This window comes from Rhinolophus hipposideros (genome assembly GCF_964194185.1).
Source record: "Rhinolophus hipposideros genome assembly, chromosome: 20".
NCBI lineage: Eukaryota > Metazoa > Chordata > Mammalia > Chiroptera > Rhinolophidae > Rhinolophus > Rhinolophus hipposideros.
The window spans coordinates 33,456,356-33,474,921 of record NC_138066.1 but is presented as its reverse complement, the minus strand read 5'-3'; the positions used below and the strand labels follow the sequence as shown (position 1 = coordinate 33,474,921).

The window sequence follows — 18,566 nt, the reverse complement described above, 5'->3', positions numbered from 1 at the left end:
GGTGGCTTCCTGGGAGAAGGACACACCCTGGATTTTACAAGGTTAATCAGTGGGTTCTGGGAAGGTTTGCACCTGCTCAGACTTGATCTGGAACCCTAGACAGAGTGGAAGACAGTCTTTCAATCTCCACTCCCTACCATGGAGTATTCCATATCCTGGGTGCCCACACCCTGCCAGCCTTAACTGCCTGCTGCTGACTGAGATTGTCTCTATATCTATATAGAATTCTCAGTCCTTGAAATGGGCCAGCAATTATTTGAATCTTTCCCTTTTTCTTCCCATCTTTATGTAATTGCTAAGCAGGACATTTTTCTAACTACCCCCAATAATACAGTTCCTGATCCATCTCTCTCCACTGCACACTCAAATAATTACTATACACATTTAAAGACAGTATTTGAAGTTGGGAGGCAAAAGAACATGAATGGGATAGTGTGGGCAAAAACAAAAGACTTCTCTACCTCTTCTCTAAGGATTAACACGGAGCCCCTCCTATTCTCAATGCCTGCCATTCCCTCCACACCCAGGACCCCAGAAAGAAGAGAAAGGAGAGAGGATGGGTAAGAATGCTATCTCAAGAAACTTGAGAGTCATTAAAGAATGACCAAATGAATTTAGGCATTCAGTGATCACATGTTATCTCCCTGCTGGCCTTCCTACCTATAGCTGCCATTTCATTTCGGTGAATACTTATTTGGTTTCATGTTAGTCATGTATCCACTAGATGACTTTATTTCTTATCCCAGGCATCTGGTACCCTGCTGTGCAGCTCCAAAGAAACTTGGAAAATACAAATGAACTTGTCCAAAACATTCAATTTTGTTGGCGCTAAAGTTTCCTGACATCCCGTAAAGGATTATCCAGTTTTTGTTTAAAACTGTGTCCAAGTTTAAAATTGTTCTGGATTTGCTGTGTCAATTTCTCCTTCTACCTTCTCAAAAGTCTTATATTTAAGCCCTCTAACTTTGACATAGTCTAACCTTGACATTTTTCAGTTCTATGGTTTTAAAATAGTTCCTTCTCAACCCCGTTAGTATGGTTTTAATGATCACACCTCAATTTCTCCTCCTTTCTTATCCAATAGCAGTGGCATACAGGGTCTCAGCTCTCGTTCCTTGCACAAGAATGCAGGATATGGTGAGGCCAAAAAGGAACACCCATGGCTCCATAGATAAGAGTCATACCATTATAGTCTCGTTGGCGGCTGGGTTGGAGACACAGGAAGCAGGAGCCACACAATCTGCAAACTGCTATCCACTTCTCTGCCAACCAACCTCACTTGCTAACTGCAATCCGCACTTGCCAGCCACCACCCACTGCTAGTGTAGCCATGGCAGTTATATTAGTGGCCAATGGCTCACTGGTTATAGCTGATGGCCAAATAGCCACAGCTGATGGCCATTTACTTCCCGAGCCAGTACCTTTCCATGTGAGGCCGAGAGCCTGGAAACTGCACTCCTGGCTCTGTCCCCACAAGCAGTATTTACTACCTTATTGGTCTTATTAATTCAGGGGCTGAACAGTCTCCCATTTCCTTGGTGATATGCCATATCCTTCAAAACCGTATCACCTTCAGTATTTATTTCTTTTAACAGGAACTTCTAATCACAGGCTTGCCTGCTTGAATTCTCCTTCAGTTATTCAGTAAATTTTTATTAAGTGTCAGTACTAAGTTCCGGGCACTGTTCTAGGTTTTGAAGACTCAAAGTTAACGCACAAAATTCTAGTCCTCATGGAGTTTATACTCTAGCATTTAATGAGCGACAAATAGTAAAATAACTAAAACGGTCGCTCTTTAAATCAGTCTTTGAAATGGGTAACTGCGTTGTTTTCTGAGGATTCAATGAATGGATGCTGTATATCTCTACATGGTTAAAGTACTTTATAATCTGTAAACTACCCCAAATTAAGCCTCCTAACTCTCCAAACACGTGATGGACTCGATGTTCTTAATCTAACGAGTTATCAGTTGGTCTCCTAGTCCTTAGTTCTGCAAGAACCAATAGCTTACTAGGATCTATCCGGGAGTCAAGAATTTGAGTTAATGCCTCTTTGTCCCACAGCTGGGAACAACGTACTACACACTCTGAGTGATTGCCTAAATGTGGTCTTCCAACCAGCTGCATTAAAATTACCCTAGTCGTTTAATAATCAGGTAAGTTATCAGGTTGCCATCCCAGGGTAAGTGAATCAATCTCTAGACTGGGGCCTCAGAATTTGCAGGTTTAACAAGTCCCCCAAGTTGATGCTGGGGAAAAACATTGTTTGAAAATGACAAAGATGTTGGCTAGACGAGATTTGAGAACACTAGAAACTAAGGAAAGTTCCTGAAAGATAGACTAAGCTCCAAGGGAGGTTGGGCGGGGAAAACCAGAAAGTCGGAGCTCTTCAGGGTTTTTCTACTATGACATAAATCGCTAGTCGCGACATATCCCTCAAACCGCCAAAGTCCCACCACCGTCGTAACAACCCGTCCCCAGGGATATTCCTGCGATGAGACCATCATGCAGGACATGGGGTGAAGCGTTCCCTGCCTGGGGAGGGGCATTCCGCCATGCCGTCATAGAGCGGAAGCTGGCAAAGGGGTTTCCGCTGCCAGGACCCAAGATGGCGACATAAGCGTCGCTACCATGCGAAACACATGCTCTGTACCCCCGCCTCGGCTCCCTCGACTCTCACTGGACTTTTGCAAGTCACCGTGGGAACCCTCAAGGGGGCGGATCTCGCGCTCCGGGAGCGATATTGGCTCTTGTCCCCGGTCCTAAGCCCCTATCCCCCAGCTGAAGAACGCCCTGAAAGCACTCAGCCTGCACACATTGCTCGGCGCCTGGCCTGTAATACCCCATACGGCCAGCGCACAGCGGAGAATCCAGAGCGCCGGGCGATAGGGCCTTCACCCTACTTATTGGTGGACCCACGCTGTGGGGCGACGCCCATTGGGCCGTGGAACATGTCAGTCTTGGGAAATCGGGACAGGGAGGAGAGGGTCTATTCAGCCATTGGGCTCTCTTTGCTGTCAATTAAAGCGACATCCGGTGACGGCCACAATCTCGGCTCGTTGATTGGAGAAACGTTTAGGCAGCGGAGGGCGGGCTTCCGAGTGAGGTGGGAGGTGGGGGCGAGGAGGGAAGCGGAGGCTGGGGAGCTTTAGGCCGGCCGGCGGTGGCGGCGGCAAGGCCGGGACTTGGGCTGAAGGCCTGCTGTGGCGGCAGCGGCGGACGCCGACCTCAGCAGCGGGTATCAGGCATATTCCTTTCCCTGAGTGGAGGCGCGCTGCGCCGCGCAGCCGAGGCTTCTGGGTGAAGGGCGGCGGGGTGGAGCTGAGGGGCAGGAGGCGGGAGCGGGGTTTGCGTCGGGGCCGGACCCTAGCCCTGGCAGGGAGAGGCCGCGAGGCCGTGGGGGAAAGCCGGCTCCCGGGTGGGTTGGACTGAAGAGGTCTGAGGGCACGGGAAGGCGTGGTATTAGGCCCGGGCTTGGGCGCGGGGTGGGGCCTTAGAGACGGAGGGCGGGGTGGGGTTTGGCGGTAAGGATGGGTCAAGGCCAGGAAAGTAACACTGGTTCGCGGCTGCTCCCGAAGGCTAGAATAGAAGCTCAGGCGCTCGGGCATGGCGACTTGGTCCCAGCCGGACTTCGGTATCCGGGGCAGGGTGGGACTGGGCTCAGACCAGAGGCCTCTGGCTTGACTCGATCTTTAAGGGACCTTGGCCGGTTGCTCGAACTTAATTGGTTCTTGGGAGGTTTTAGTAATAAATTGTGAGAGAATGGGAGGGTAGTGTAAGCCTGATCTCTGGGTCGCAGTTGTGTTGAACCAAACGAGGGTGTGTAGGTGTGGAGACCTCCTCTTGGTAGGGGGGTCACAACACTGACCAGAGCTACGCCTTCCTTTACAAGGTTCATGGAAATTGAGAAGTAGAAACCAGAATTGAAAGGCAGATTTACCCCCTCCCCACTTGGCTATCTGGGTTGAGAACGTGCCCATATACTTCTGTTTTGGCTCAGAAGGTCATGTGAATGAAAATCAAACCTGCCGATGCAAATTCTGGACCAAAACTAATCCTGGCTCAGTTCCCCCTCTCATATCCCTCTTAGTCTCCCCGCTCCGTTTTTTAATGTGAGAGAGATGGGAAAGGGAAATCACATGTGAAAGTTGGGAAAACAAACGGCAGTATCCTTTTCTGAAGCGTGTGCCTCCTGTCCTTTTACTCTTTCATCCGTTAATAATCTCTTCCTCCCCTTTAGCACTGGAAGGGACAAGGACTAGGCAGGTTTCTCCTGAGAGATGGACAACCAACTATCCTTTAAGATAGGAAATGGACTTCTGCTAAAAATAGAAGCTAGGTAGTGAGTGTATGGGGTGCTGGGGGGAGGGTTGGTAAATCAGGCAGCAGGTAAAATACTGTGGATGCCCTGCGCATTGTCTGGTTGTCCACAACAAGCTACCTCGCAGGGTATTGCAAATTTAATCTACAGAGACAGGGATCCTTTGATCCTTTGTTAGCAATACCTTCCTTTCATAGTTGTTCTGCCCATAACAGGTTTTTTGTTTTGGGGGGAGGACTATAATAATTGACTTCTTTTTTCTCCTGTAAGAGTGGCCTTATAATATGTTTCCTACCTTCTGCCTTAATCATGGTGTGAAAATTATGGAATCTTACCCTGTTGCTCTTGTGATTCCCATTTCAGGTTTCTCTGGAAACCCCCCTGGTAAGTGTGGAGGAGGCGGGACACTCTGACCCAAGACAAAAGGCCTGTAGTTCCAGCCAAAGAAAATAAACCTTAGGAGAGAGAAGGAAAAAAAAAAAAATCCATCAGCTGTTCCTGAGAACAGCCTGCAGTGGACTCTACAGAGAGGACAACTAATGTGAGTGAGGAAGTGACTGTATGTGGACTGGAGACAGTAAGTCACGTGGGCCCTGAGGGCCTGGACTGGGTTAGGAACAGTTGTGCTTTCAGAGGTGAGGTGTTGAGAAGGGAGAAGTGAATGTGGTCTGGAGTGTGGCCTTGGCTCCACGGGGTGTGCTTTCCTGTGAGGCCGTCAGGGAGCTCAGGCCCTGTGTTCTGCCAGGGTGGGGTACAGGGTTTGGCACTGAGGGGGGTAACTTGCTGGCTGGAGCCGCAGAGCAGTGGCCTTGATTTGTCTTTTGGAAGATTTAAAAACCAAAAAGCATAAACATTCTGGTCCTTCAGCAATGCTTTCTCTGAAGAAATACTTAACGGAAGGACTCCTCCAGTTCACCATTCTGCTGAGTTTGATTGGGGTGCGGGTGGACGTGGATACTTACCTGACCTCACAGCTTCCCCCGCTCCGGGAGATCATCCTGGGGCCCAGTTCTGCCTATACTCAGACCCAGTTCCACAACCTGAGGAATACCTTGGATGGCTATGGTATCCACCCCAAGAGCATAGACCTGGACAATTACTTCACTGCCCGGCGGCTCCTCAGTCAGGTGAGGGCCCTGGACAGGTTCCAGGTGCCGACCACTGAGGTAAACGCCTGGCTGGTCCACCGGGATCCGGAGGGGTCTGTCTCTGGCAGCCAGCCCAGCTCAGGCCTTGCCCTCGAGAGTTCCAGTGGCCTCCAAGATGTGACAGGCACAGACAACGGGGTGCGAGAAAGCGAAACGGAGCAGGGATTCAGTGAAGATTTGGAGGATTTGGGGGCTGTAGCCCCTCCAGTCAGTGGAGACTTAACCAAAGAGGTTAGTGGCCACATGGAGGGGTGAGTGGGAGGGGTCAGGGGTTGGGGGGGGTGTGGGCTGGTCCTGGAGGACTCTAGTCATAGTACTAACCCCTGTAAAGAACCGGAGCAGTTCCAGGGGGGTCTCAGGCATTGTTCTTGGATAGAAATGGGCTGAATTGTCTGACTAGGATTGGGGGCTGGGAGCATTTCCTGTGTTGAACCATTGACCCACCTCTAAATGTACCGTCAGGGCAGTGGGAGGTTCCTAGAACATGCCAGTGTGTTTACTGCTTGGATTTCAACATGACTCCTGGAGGCCCCGGGTGGGGGAGGGAGTCATGTTGTGATGGGCTTTGATGCGGTTTATATCTGTTGCTATGACACAAATACTTTGTGGATCTTGCCGTGTACCTCCCCCCACATCAAAACACACATACATATCCTGAAGTTCTCCTTTGTGGTCAGTCCTGTTGTAAGGTCCTGATAAGTCTGCTGTCCTGGGCCTGAGCCAAGGGGTAGATTTAGTTATTCTTGGCCCAGTGGGGACCAAGGCTCCTATCATTGCTAAAGGTCCACTACAGGGAGTAGGGAGGTGAGGGCTGGGAGTTAGATGAGAAACTGCATTCTGCTGCCTAAGTCAGCTTGCCTTGAGCCGTCGGAGATCCTTCCCTCCTGAAATGCTGCTGTCACACTGTTCTGGGCAGAAAGTGATGCAGTTGCCTTTAAGGACGGGAACGGCGCCTGCTGTCCGTACCCCACCACCATGATGATAAAGACGGCTTTGCGCTCTGTGTTTGGCCCTGGTTTGCCACTCAGCTCCAAGCAGTTTGGTGTGTGTGTGTGGGGGGGGGAAGTCCACTGCAGTTCGGGAAAGAGAAGGCTGCATTGCACTGGGTTGGGTTTTCCAGAGTTGAGTCTTGGGGGGGTGGGAGATGGGATATAAAAAGTGTTACAGATGCTGTGGAACTTGCCTCTTCCTGCCCTTCAGTGAGACCAGATTTTGCTTCCCATCCTGCATTTGACCCCGTTTCTGAACTCAGTTCTCTGAATATTAGTGACTGTCAAAGCATGTGGCTTCCACTGGCCCAGTGGTTCTCAGTTGGGGGTGATTTTGCCCCCCAGAGGACATGTGACAATATCTAGAGACAGTTTAAGTTGTCACAACTAGAGGAGATGCTGTTGGCATCTAATGGAGAAAGGCCCGAGATGCTGCTAAACTTCCTAAAAAGCACAGATCAGCCCCTAAAAGACAGTCTAAAGGACAGACTGATCTGGCCCCAAATTTCAGTAATGCCAAGGTTGCTCTCCTGCTCAGCTGGCTCATACTGGATCTACTTAAGGGCTTCTAGAATTATCTGAGCATGGGAGTCATGAGCATTCCTTACCTTTCAGTGCCTCTTTTCTTAGATTCTTACAGTGCCACTGGAAACTTTAACCTCTCTTCCACTTCCTCTGTCCTTTCCCTTCAAATGGGCTCCAGTCTTGGCACAGTGGCCTGAAGAAGTATGCCTTCCAGCCGCTCTTCTGTCCTCCCGCCCCAGTGGAGCTCCCCAAGGAGTGGGTGTAACTGGGCTTGCTCTTGGGAACTCCGCAGGGGTAGCTCCTATTCCTGCTGGGAGCCTTCCTGGAATGGGGTGCTTTGGATATAATGTGGATGGGTTGGGGCAGAATGGGGTGGGACTCTGACCCTGCTTTCCTCCATTTCTTGGCCTTCATGAAGGTTGTGTTTTCCCTGAGGCCAGGCCTTCACTGCTCCCTTTAGGGGCTGTGGGGTGGGTCAGCATTAGGGGCCCAGGCTGGGTATGGGGGAAGGGAGATTATGTGTCTAGAACAACATTTCCTCAGCAACTCAGGGATAAAAATACTCAGGTCCAGAGCATGTGACAGGCACTGCTGGAGCTGGTATTATCCCTGGGGTGACAGCGCTCCCCCACTGCCAGGCCTGTTCGATGGACAGCCATAGCCCAGGCCCTTGTCAGGGATAGGATTCCCCTCAAGGCTGGCACTCTGCCCAGAGCAGAGGTGGCCTGTGTACAGCTCTTTACAGGCGAGGAGCAGTCTGTGACCAAGGAGAACATACTGTCCCTGACCTGACCTTAGGCTCAAGGGGAGCAGCAGTGAGGATGAGAGAACTGTGATCCTGATTCTGTCAGGGGCTTCCTTCCTGCTTCAGAGATGTGGGCTAGGGGGTCAGGCAGAGAATGCTCCTGAACAAAGCTAGGGTAAAGGGGGGGTGGGGGACACGTGTGCGGCCAAGACGTTGTGGAACACCTGTCTCCGTCAGCTCTGGCCTTCAGCCTTCAGCCTCGTCTCCCTCTTGCTTGGGGCTAGGCCTTGCCAGCAGTGACATCGCTGCGTGTGTGCAAATGGCTTTTCTCCCTCCTCTCATCTGGACTGTTGTAGAGTGACAAAGCCCCTGGCTCACAGTGGGTCTGGGTGCACTGGGTTCCTGCCCAGCCTGGCTTGTGCTGTTTGGGCTTGAGGACAATTGGTCACAGCCCTCCGAGGAACGGGAAAACTCCTTCCACTTCCAGGGAAGAACTTAGATTCCCGGAGTAGCTGCCGGAGGAGTGTCTACCCAGTCCTGAGTGGGTTGGGCAAGCAGGATGCGACTGGAGGGAGAGTGGCACCCCTTCCCCCCAGGGCTCTCACTGCGCCACCCGGCTGGCTGGCTGGGATGGGTGGGGCTGTCCGCCCCTGGGTGCGTCTCCTTGAGGAGACAGACGGAGGCGGCCCAGGGATGGGCTGGTTCCTTGCGGCAGCTTCTCCAGCTGCCCTGGTGCAGAGATTGGCTCTCGGCTGCAGCTAGGTAACAGGCGGTGGGAGGGGATTGGCTCTTTCCGCATCTCCAGCGGAGAATTGGGGGAGGAGATTGGCTCTCGTCGCAGCCTAGGTAACGACAGTGGGAGGGGATTGGCTCTTTCCGCAGCCCAGCTGCTGACCTGGGGGAGGGGATTGGCTCTCTGCAGCCTCAGCAGTGACCTGCGGGGTGGGGGGGAGGGGATTGGCTCCTTGCTGCAGCCTAGGTAACAAGTTTGGGGGGCGTGGGGAGGGGGAGAGGGAGGAGTGGGAGGATAGGCCCAGGAGGGAGCTTGCTTTCCTCTGCAGCTTGAGCGCGGAGCATGGGGTGGGAGTCCCATCTCACTGCAGCCTCTGCGGTGAGCTTAGGGTGGGGGCTGCCAGGCGCCTGAGTGGAACTGGGGTTGTGAGGTGGGAGGGGGCTGCTCAAGGATGGAGGAAGAGGGCTGGGCCGGGCCGCCCAGGCAGCTGCACGGGCGGGGCACCTCCTCGGGCCCCTCGGAGCTAGCACGGGGCCACCCTTCCAGCCTGGTGTGCTCCCTGCAAGCCAAGAGCTCCTTGCAGCCCCCTGTCCGGCTTCCCGGCACCAGCTGCCCTGGGGCTCATCTCGCAGACCATGACCCGCCTGGACCGCAGCTCTCACAGTGGTGGGGGCCCTGCCAAAGGGAGCCGGCCCCTTAACTCTTTGCTGGCTGGTCACCGGGTGGCCCAGCCCTCCTCTGCTCCTGGGTCCAGGGCTTCTGTTCAGGTTGGTGTATGTGGGGAGACTAAAGGGAAAGATCCACCTGGGGGGAGGTCTTAGGATCAGGGAGGGTTATGGTGGGAAAGGGATACCTGGTCAGGGCTAGGGAGGAGGGTCTAAAGATACTGCTTTCTGGAAAGTGTCTGCTTTTCTTAACCTGTGAATGGAAGGGAACAGTGTAGGGTGTCTTCAGCTACGGGGTGGGGGAGCATGTGTAGGAAGCCCAAATGGCTCTTATTTATTGGGCTTCTATGCTGGTGGCAAGTGGGGGTGGCAGTTGGTGCAGAACTGATCAGGAGCCACCAGGAGGGAGGTGTTTTGGTACCCGAGGCGGCAGTTGTGGCCGAGTGGTGATGGGGGCTGTGTCCTTGAGTGGGTTGATTGATGGGGAGTCAGTGAGGCCTGGGGTGTGGTAAGGAAGGGAATGAGAGCACTGGTGTGTGAGGGGGCACCATGGGACTGGCCTTGGCAGGGGTGGGGTGCCCAAGAGGATCAGCTGACTGCCTGAGGCTCTCCTGGGATCGAGGCAGCTTGCTAGGATCAGCTGCGAGTGGGGATTCTGGCAGGGATGGACCTTGAGGTGAGCCTGGGCTTTACGAGTTGTGGGTGTTCAGCCTTACTCCTTCCTCAGCTCGGGAAGAGGGAATAGGCTGTAGGAAGGGCTGGAGACAGCCTGTGGTTGTCATTGGTTGCATCAGGTGGTTGTAAATGCAGGGATTTTCCTTTCCAGCCCACCCCACCCCTTTATGCAAATGAATGGCACCACAGGCTGATGCAAGCCTGGCCACCTGGAAGCAATTCTGCATGACAATTCGCCCTTGCTTGCTGTGGCCCGCTTCCTACAAACCCAGCTTTTAAGGATTCCCATTCCCCAAATGAGAAATGACTCCTGCAGCCCCTTTCCTTCTGAGTGGTGAGTGGCCCTGCCTTTTGGCCCGGCTGTCTCTGGTCCAGATCCTAAGCCCACAGACCTGTATGGTGGTTTTCGCTAGCTTCTGGTTGTTTTGGAGGCTGGTGTCAGGAAATGAATGAAGCCTTGCTGGTACAGAGGGCAAGGACTAGAGGCTGGCAGGTGTAGGGCTAGGAGGGGACGCACCCAGTGAGGCGAGGAGGGACATCCGAGGCGCAGGGCCGGTAGGGAGGTGCCCCTGGACCTGACAGCTAAAGTCATGGTGATCTGTCTTTCAGGACATAGATCTGATTGACATCCTTTGGCGACAGGATATTGACCTGGGGGCTGGGCGTGAGATTTTTGACTATAGTCATCGCCAGAAAGAGCAGGATGTGGATAAGGAACTGCAAGATGGAGCGGAGCAGGAGGACACCTGGCCAGGCGAGGGCGCAGAAGCTCTGGCACGAAACCTGCTAGTGGATGGAGAAACTGGGGAGAGCTTCCCTGCCCAGGTACTCCCACTTCTTCTCACTCCCAGAAACTCCCAGAAACTTCTCCTTAGAGAAGGCAGCTTGTGTCTGTGGGATGGACCTGAATGTATCTTTTGGGTTGGGGTCTCCAAGTCACAGTGAGCGGGCTGAGGAAGGGGGAGTGGATGAGCAGAACAGAAGCAGAGGGAGCAGGCCTTAGCAACAAACACTACAGAGAAGGCAGAGCACCTGGCAACTTCCTGCTTGTGTCAGGACTCTTCCCTTTCCCTTTCCTCCCCTGGATTTTGGGACTTAGGGTCAGTCATTAGCTGGGAATAGAGGAAGAGTATAGGCCTGCAACCATGCAGGCCCTCCTTCAGCGTCCCCCTGGAAAGGCTGGGGAAGAGGCTTCAGCCCGCAGGCAGCCAAGGCCCAGGTCAGTCAGACTTACAGTTGCTGTTGCCACAGGTGCCTGATGGGGAGGACCAGACGGCCCTGTCCCTGGAAGAGTGCCTTAGGCTGCTGGAGGCCACCTGCCCCTTTGGGGAGAATGCTGAGGTGAGCAGGACTCCAGGGAGAGCCCCCCAAGCCAGCAGGGCAGCTGCACACGCTGTGTCCCTTCTTGGCGGCCTGAGGGGCTAGCTCTTGGTGCTGGCCTTGTCCTGGCTGCTGGGAGTGAACTCAGAGGAAGGAAGAAACAGACCTCAGGTGGTAGTCTCTGGGAGGAAAGCAGAAGGCTGGGCTTTCCTTCTCTGTTAAAGCCTCTGTGTTTTGCCCTAGTTTCCAGCAGACATTTCCAGCTTAACGGAAGCAGTGCCTAGTGAGAGGGAGCCTCCAGGTCTTCAAAACAACCTCTTGTCTCCTCTCCTGACGGGGACAGAGTCGCCATTTGATTTGGAACAGCAGTGGCAAGATCTCATGTCCATCATGGAGATGCAGGTAGGATTATCAGAACAGGGCACAAACCTACCGGACTTGGTGTGGGGTGGAATGTCGTAGCACTCGCCTCTGGGAAGCGAAAGAGTAATAATACTGTCTGATCCATAGGAAAGTGCGGGACATTGAGAGGTAACTGTCCAGGCGTCTCCTTGGGGCAGCAGGGCAGAGTCAAGAGTGGGGAGATTGGGTTAAAACCCCGGGGCTGAGCCTTTTACAGCAGACCTGCTTTTATTAAGAGTGCTGCTTGCCTTTCCTTCAAGCAGATCACTTGACTGGGTACTTCCAAGGTTAGTTAGCATTAATAAAAGCTGACATTCCTGCAGTGCTGTATAGCATCTCATTTGGCCCTCACAATCGTCTAGTCAGCCCTTTATTATTTTTTAAATTAAAAAAAAAATTTTATTGGGGAATATCGGGGAACAGTGTGTTTTTCCAAGACCCATCAGCTCCAAGTCAAGTCGTTGTATTTTTTTGTTTCTTTTTTTTTGTTTTTCAATCTAGCTGTGGAGGGCGCAGCTCACTGGCCCATGTGGGAATCGAACCCGCGACGTTGGTGTTATGAGCACTGTGCTCTAACCAACTGAGCCAACCTGCCGCCCGCTCTTTATTATTTGAAAGTTGAAGAAATGGAAGCTCAGAGAAGTTAAGTGAGATGCCCACGGTCACATAGCAAGTGGTGCAGCTAGGTTTTCTTACTCGGAGGCTTGGTCTTTTCACTGTGCTGATTTTGTAGTGAAGAGGTAGTCAGTGTTAGGTGTTTTCTCACTCTCCTTCCAATATGGGGGAGTCCGGCCAAACATGAGCAGGTCAGTCCTGCACTGAGGTGGAATCCATAGAGAGGAACCCATCTCTGCCAGGCCTGGTGGACCAAGCGGGGCCAGGAGCTGATGCTGTGAGCTCTGATTTCCAGTCTCCTGCCTTTACACCCATGCAGCTGTGCCTGTGTTGGGTGCCTGGGGAGTCTGCTGTGAGTGAAAGGTGGTGTTCTTCTCCCCTTCCAGGCCATGGAAGTGAACACATCAACAAGTGAAATCCTGTACAGTGCGCCTCCTGGAGACCCACTGAGCGCCAACTACAGCCTTGCCCCTAACACTCCCATCAATCAGAACGTCAGCCTGCATCAGGCGTCCCTGGGGGGCTGCAGCCAGGACTTCTCGCTCTTCAGCCCTGAGGTGGAGAGCCTGCCTGTGGCCGACAGTTCCACGTTGCTCCCACTGGTCCCCAGCAATTCCACCAACCTCAACTCCACCTTTGGCTCTACCAACCTGGCTGGCCTCTTCTTTCCACCCCAGCTCAACGGCACAGCCAATGACACAGCAGGCCCGGAGCTGCCTGACCCGCTGGGGGGTTTGCTAGATGAAGCCATGCTGGATGAGATCAGCCTGATGGACCTGGCCATTGAAGAAGGCTTCAACCCCGTGCAGGCCTCCCAGCTGGAAGAGGAATTTGACTCTGACTCAGGCCTCTCTTTGGACTCCAGCCATAGCCCTTCCTCCCTGAGCAGCTCTGAAGGCAGTTCTTCCTCGTCTTCTTCCTCCTCCTCCTCCGCCTCTTCCTCTGCCTCTTCCTCTTTTTCCGAGGAAGGTGCTGTTGGCTACAGCTCTGACTCTGAGGCCCTGGATCTGGAAGAGGCCGAGGGCGCTGTGGGCTACCAGCCTGAGTATTCCAAGTTCTGCCGCATGAGCTACCAGGATCCGTCTCCGCTCTCCTGCCTGCCCTACTTGGAGCACGTGGGCCACAACCACACGTACAACATGGCGCCCAGTGCGCTCGACTCTGCTGACCTGCCACCACCCAGCACGCTCAAGAAAGGCAGCAAGGAGAAGCAGAGCGACTTCCTGGACAAGCAGATGAGCCGGGATGAGCATCGCGCCCGAGCCATGAAGATCCCCTTCACCAACGACAAAATCATCAACCTGCCTGTGGAGGAGTTCAATGAGCTGCTGTCCAAATACCAGCTCAGCGAGGCGCAGCTGAGCCTCATCCGGGACATACGGCGCCGAGGCAAGAACAAGATGGCAGCGCAGAACTGCCGCAAGCGGAAGCTGGACACCATCCTGAACCTGGAGCGGGACGTGGAGGATCTGCAGCGCGATAAAGCCCGGCTGCTGCGGGAGAAGGTGGAGTTCCTCCGGTCCCTGCGGCAGATGAAGCAGAAGGTGCAGAGCCTGTACCAGGAGGTGTTTGGGCGGCTGCGAGACGAGAATGGGCGACCCTACTCACCCAGCCAGTACGCGCTCCAGTACACTGGGGACGGCAGTGTCCTCCTCATTCCCCGGGCGCTGGCCGACCAGCAGGCCCGGCGGCAGGAGAGGAAGCCAAAGGACCGAAGGAAGTGAGCGTGGGGAAGAAGAGGGGTTGACGCTCACCAAGATGGGAACTGGAGAAGGGCTGGGCCTGGACCTGGACCTACAGCGGGGGACTTGAATGCCTTCTTATCCAATAGATCTTCTCCGATGGGATGACTGCGGGTCAGTGGACAGGAAGAGGCAGGCACAGGCTTGTCTGGCTGAGCTTCCCCCACTGCGGACGGTGGAAGTGGTCAGACGGTTTAAAGGGTGGACAGGGTCCTGACCCCTCCCCCTTTCCTTCGAGGGAAGGGGTGGTGATGGCACTGATGGAGGCCGACAAAGGGGGAAGAAAGGGACTTGGGAGAGGGAAGGAAGTAGTAGAAAGTCTCATTGCTGGGAGGAAGGAAGGAAAGAAACCAAAAAAAAAAATCAAAGCTGGAAGAAAATCAAACGTGCAGGATAAGGTTGAATCTGGCCAGGATTCCAGGCAGCAGGTTTTAGGTGGGACTAGGTCATTGGTGTGAGTGAACCCCACTTCACCCCAGGGGAGGGGTGAAACAGACAGGGCGAGTTCTGGGAAAGGCTTTGTGAACTCTTTCTGCTCCTGCATTTTGGCATTCTTCAAGGGGAGCTCTTGGATATCTCCTGGAATATTTCAATTATAGGGGAGCCACTGGGACCCAACACTGAATTGGAGGGTTAGGGTTAAAGGGTAGAGTGAACAGGAAAGGGTCACAAGGTCCCATGTTGCAACAGCCCCAACACCAAGCATGTCACTCACTGCCCTGCCACTCCATCTCCCTCTGCCCAGTTACCCTGAGCTGAGGCTCCAAGGACTCCCATCAGAGCCTGCATGCTAACGCTGTTCTCTTCCCGCCCCTCTGTCCCACCCACCGGCTCTTCTGCAGCTGGGGTGCTGGCAATGCCCCCCCCAGTGTGGGCCTGCAGCCTCCAGGGGGCTGCTCTGAGGCAGGGGGATAAGGAGAAGCTAGGAAGTATTCAGCACAACACTGGGGAGTGACTTTCCTCAGGCCTCCCACCAATAACTGGGCTTATCACTGGAAAAGACAGACTACAAAACCCAGCAACAACAACAAACTAGTCCTCGTAGAGTTTCTTGCGCTTTGATTTAAGGGCTTGAGCCCTGATTCACTTATAGGGTCTAGAATGCTTGTGTTGAGTAAAAAGGAGATACCCTAATATTCAAAGCTGCTAAATGTTCTCTTTGCCATAAAGACTCCGTGTAACTGTGTGAACACTTGGGATTTTTCTCCTCTGTCCCGAGGTCTCTGTCTGCTTTCTTTTTTGGGTTTGTTTATAGGAGAATGAGAAGTGCATGTAATGGGGGATGAGAGCACCTCCCCACCAGGATGTTGGCCATAGGCAGCTTCTCCGCACCCCCAGCTTAGCAAGGGCTCCTGAAGGAGGCAGAGGGGAGTGCCAAGGTGGCCAGAAGGTTCTAGGACCAGTGTCTTTAACTGTTTGCCTCTGCTGCCCCCACCCCTGCCTGGCTCTGGAGTACTGTGTCTGCCCCCAGATGAGTAGGAGTGAATTGAGGGGAAGCACTGATTCTTCTCCCCACTTGGGGGAGGGGGCAACACATTAACTGAGCAGTAGGGATAGAAGGCATGAGCCTGTAAAGTGCTTTTATAAATTATTTTCCTTGTAGATTTTATTTTTAATTTATCTCTGTGACCTGCCAGGGAGAGGAGAGAGAGGCTGTGAGCACATGACAATAAAATAAAATGGATGATTCATTCTCAAGTGCAATTTTTCCCTATCTTGAATTTAAATTGAGAGTAAACAGGCCTCAGAAGGGGAGAAGTGGCCATTGTGTGGCTAAGACAGAGCTCGCATGGAAAGGTGGTTGGAGCACAGTGGAGGCTGATAATGAGTAAGAAGACAAAAGAATCGTCTTAAATACTGTATTCAACTTTCCAAACAGGTGTTTTGTATCTCTTTACAAGATTTGCCAGCTGAATCTGCTCAGGAAGGATTTGGAATCCTTTTGCCTTTCTCATAGGGCTAGACTAGGTGGTGTGACCTGGCCTAGCTCCTTGCCTGTCCACGTGTGACAAACTATTTTCTTGTTGACTGCTATTTCTCTGGTCGCACCACCTGCCAGAGAGGTGCAGAGCATCGGAGAGTAGTCACACCAAGGGCTGTGATGGTGGAAACCCAAGAAATCAACAGGACCAACACATGCCAAGCACGTCCACGGAACTAGAAAAGCAGGAAACTAGACCCCATGTTTAAGGTAAAGCCCCAGCTTATGTGACTAGAATCTGTTCTCCCTCAAAAACAAAAAACCCTGCCTTAATACCAAGCCTGCGAAGTGCTGAATGCTTCAAGGTGCTGGGTAGTTGCTGGAACTGCTACATGCCCATCCAGGGGGTAGGTGCTTAGCACATGCCCAAGTAATGAGTGTTCACCTGGCAGTCTGAGATAACTGGACAAGGTGTAGGACCAGGGGCTGTGATCCCCATAATGGAACCTGTGATCTTGAACTCCTATGTACCACTGTGTGACCTGACTCAGTCCAGTACTTTAATGATGCTGTTAAAATTTAGCCTAAGGGGTGGAATAGATTTCCAGAAATAACACTGATTTTCTTACTTGTTTCAATTTACAATGGCTTTTCCCATCTCTAGTTGGAAAGAATTGGTTATATAAACAAGAGCTCTTTCCTAATTAGGAATTAAAGTAATTTTTGTAAGCCAGATTCTTAAAGGGGGGGGAGACAAAATTATGTTTGAGGAACTTGAATTCATGCTGATAAAAAATACAAATTATATGTAGAAGAGTAAACTGACAGAATTCAGAGAGGAATGTTTTTGTAGCCCTTCTAGAAATGTGTATTTTTGATTGTTTAGTACACTATGAAAGGCTGTACCTTGTTTTGCAACTTTTTTTTAGCTTTAGAGATTTTTTCAAGAAAAAACTCTCACCCCCTTTAGTGTTGCCCCTGGTCTGAGAAAGTATTTTTGTCACCTCTCTCTGATGTCCCCTTATGGAGCGATGTCTAGTTGTGTCTAGGATCATGCTGATTAGCAGGGGCTTTGGGCCAAGTTGGTCAGCACTGCTGTGGGGCTGACCTCTTGCTGCTGGCAGGTGGAGTGGGTGAACCATCTTCAAGGCTTTTTCTGGCAGGAAGATACGAGGACTCAAGTAGGGCCTGTGAAAGAACTGCTACACCTAAGACAGGAAATTAGAAGAGGTCCTAGGGTTGCTAGGGAGATGAGCTGGCCTCATCCTTAACTAAGGACCAAATTTCACAGTGACCTGCTTGGGTGGGGATGGAAGGCTGGCTTTGTCTTGATTTCAGCAGTCCTAGGCTTCATTCAAACCAATTTTGCATACATCTTAAATCATGTGAGATGAAAATAGACCTATTGTTTCAACCTCTGCCCTGCACTGATCTCACCAATGAAGCTGAGACTATTTCAGTATCAGTTAAAATAAGAAATAATAGATCGAAGGGGGAACTGATCTACAGACATGCTCAGTGGCAGCAAGACCTGGCCTCCATGGCTGACTAGTCGAACAGCAGGAGGTATGTTCCACGGAGCCCGCCTCACGCTGGCCTCATCCTTGCTTTTACAACCCCAGGTTACAGCGGGCCTTGCTGCTCTTCAGGTTTAGCAAATAGCTGGAAAAACAAGTGCCTTGCAGGAAAAAGAATACCACCACCCTTAAGTCACCTACAATATCCAATGGGCACTGACCTAGAGCAATCACTTGAGAAGCTCCAACTAAATCAGTAGTTTTAGGGCACTACCAGCCAGAAGTCCATTCCTTATTGATGCTGTTCTTACACAAACACAGGTACTAGATTAGTGTCTGCATCTCTGGAAGTCGTTTTCCCAGCCAAGTGTAGAAATTCTCTAGCAAAACCCAGGTGCTTGATTATTCTAAGTCGTTAAGCCTTGTTTTCCTGTCACTGATCCTTCTGGGAAGTGAATAAGGACCCACAGACCTTTGACTTGTCATTTTGTCAGTGTACCAAGGACAGTAACACTCCTTTCACTTCTTTTCACAGAGGTCAGCCATCCTCCTTGCATCTGTTTCTGAACTTCATAGTGGAGAAAAAAGCATGCAGGACTCTGGGGGATACATGTGAAATTTAACACCTGATCTGAGTTCTAGGCCTTGTTCTGTCCAGGAATTCTTTGAAAGTTCACATTTGCCTGAATTAGTTAAGAAACAGAATCTAGTGCACAAGTTGTCTCTTGAGGAGAGTATGGAACCTTGCTAAAGAGGTATATTTTCAAAATCAGTCAGTTAGAAACTTGTCTTCCTTTTTGAGTACGCAAAAAAGTACCAACAAAAAGCCTAAAAGTTGGTTCTTGTCCAGTCTGACTTGAACTGCAGAATGGAAATAGATCACATAGTTTTTGTTGCTTCATTCCAGGTGCTATTTCAACCAAGGAAACAAAACCTAGTTTACTTGGGGAGAGGGTGGAGAAAAGACCCAAGAGTTGGTGCTCTGCCTTTTGTTTTAAACATTAATTAGGCAAATTAGGTTGTCTTAAACCTTCCAATCAGGGTAGAAGTTGAAGCAGTAGTTGAAACAATGGGCCCCTGTCCCAGAACCAGGCCCTAAAGTTACCTACCCTGACCCCAAGCTACGCCAACAGTACACAGGGCAGGATTGGTCAAAGTCAACTAGGACTGAAAAATCCATGTGGGGTAAACAGTGCCTTTGGTACTCTCACAAAGCACCATGCAAACCAACAGGGTCACAATGCAGACC

General features: G+C 51.8%; 1 protein-coding gene across 23 annotated transcripts; it reads left to right on the top strand.

Annotated features, from left to right (window-relative positions):
* The first annotated feature begins 3,084 nt into the window (after positions 1 to 3,084).
* Positions 3,085 to 15,570, top strand: NFE2L1 (NFE2 like bZIP transcription factor 1). Of its 23 annotated transcripts, none has more exons than XM_081027698.1 (7): positions 3,085 to 3,237; positions 4,684 to 4,861; positions 5,188 to 5,699; positions 10,443 to 10,625; positions 11,052 to 11,141; positions 11,364 to 11,522; positions 12,524 to 15,570. In XM_081027698.1, the coding sequence occupies exons 3-7, from the start codon at positions 5,190 to 5,192 to the stop codon at positions 13,859 to 13,861; spliced, it is 2,280 nt and encodes a 759-aa protein (XP_080883824.1). In that variant the 5' UTR covers positions 3,085 to 3,237; positions 4,684 to 4,861; positions 5,188 to 5,189; the 3' UTR covers positions 13,862 to 15,570. The 23 variants fall into 23 exon arrangements, with proteins under 23 accessions (XP_080883824.1, XP_080883819.1, XP_080883817.1 ...); XM_081027693.1 differs by having other exon boundaries at positions 10,410 to 10,625; XM_081027694.1 differs by lacking the exon at positions 3,085 to 3,237 and adding an exon at positions 3,532 to 3,633 and having other exon boundaries at positions 10,410 to 10,625.
* The last annotated feature ends 2,996 nt before the right edge of the window (positions 15,571 to 18,566 follow it).

Coding starts and splice junctions, on each gene's coding strand:
- NFE2L1 (XM_081027693.1), top strand. CDS start 5,190: ATGCTTTCTCTGAAGAAATACTTAACGGAAGGACTCCTCCAGTTCACC. Junction 11,142..11,363: donor CCTTTGGGGAGAATGCTGAG/GTGAGCAGGACT, acceptor GTTTTGCCCTAG/TTTCCAGCAGACATTTCCAG. Junction 11,523..12,523: donor TGTCCATCATGGAGATGCAG/GTAGGATTATCA, acceptor CTCCCCTTCCAG/GCCATGGAAGTGAACACATC.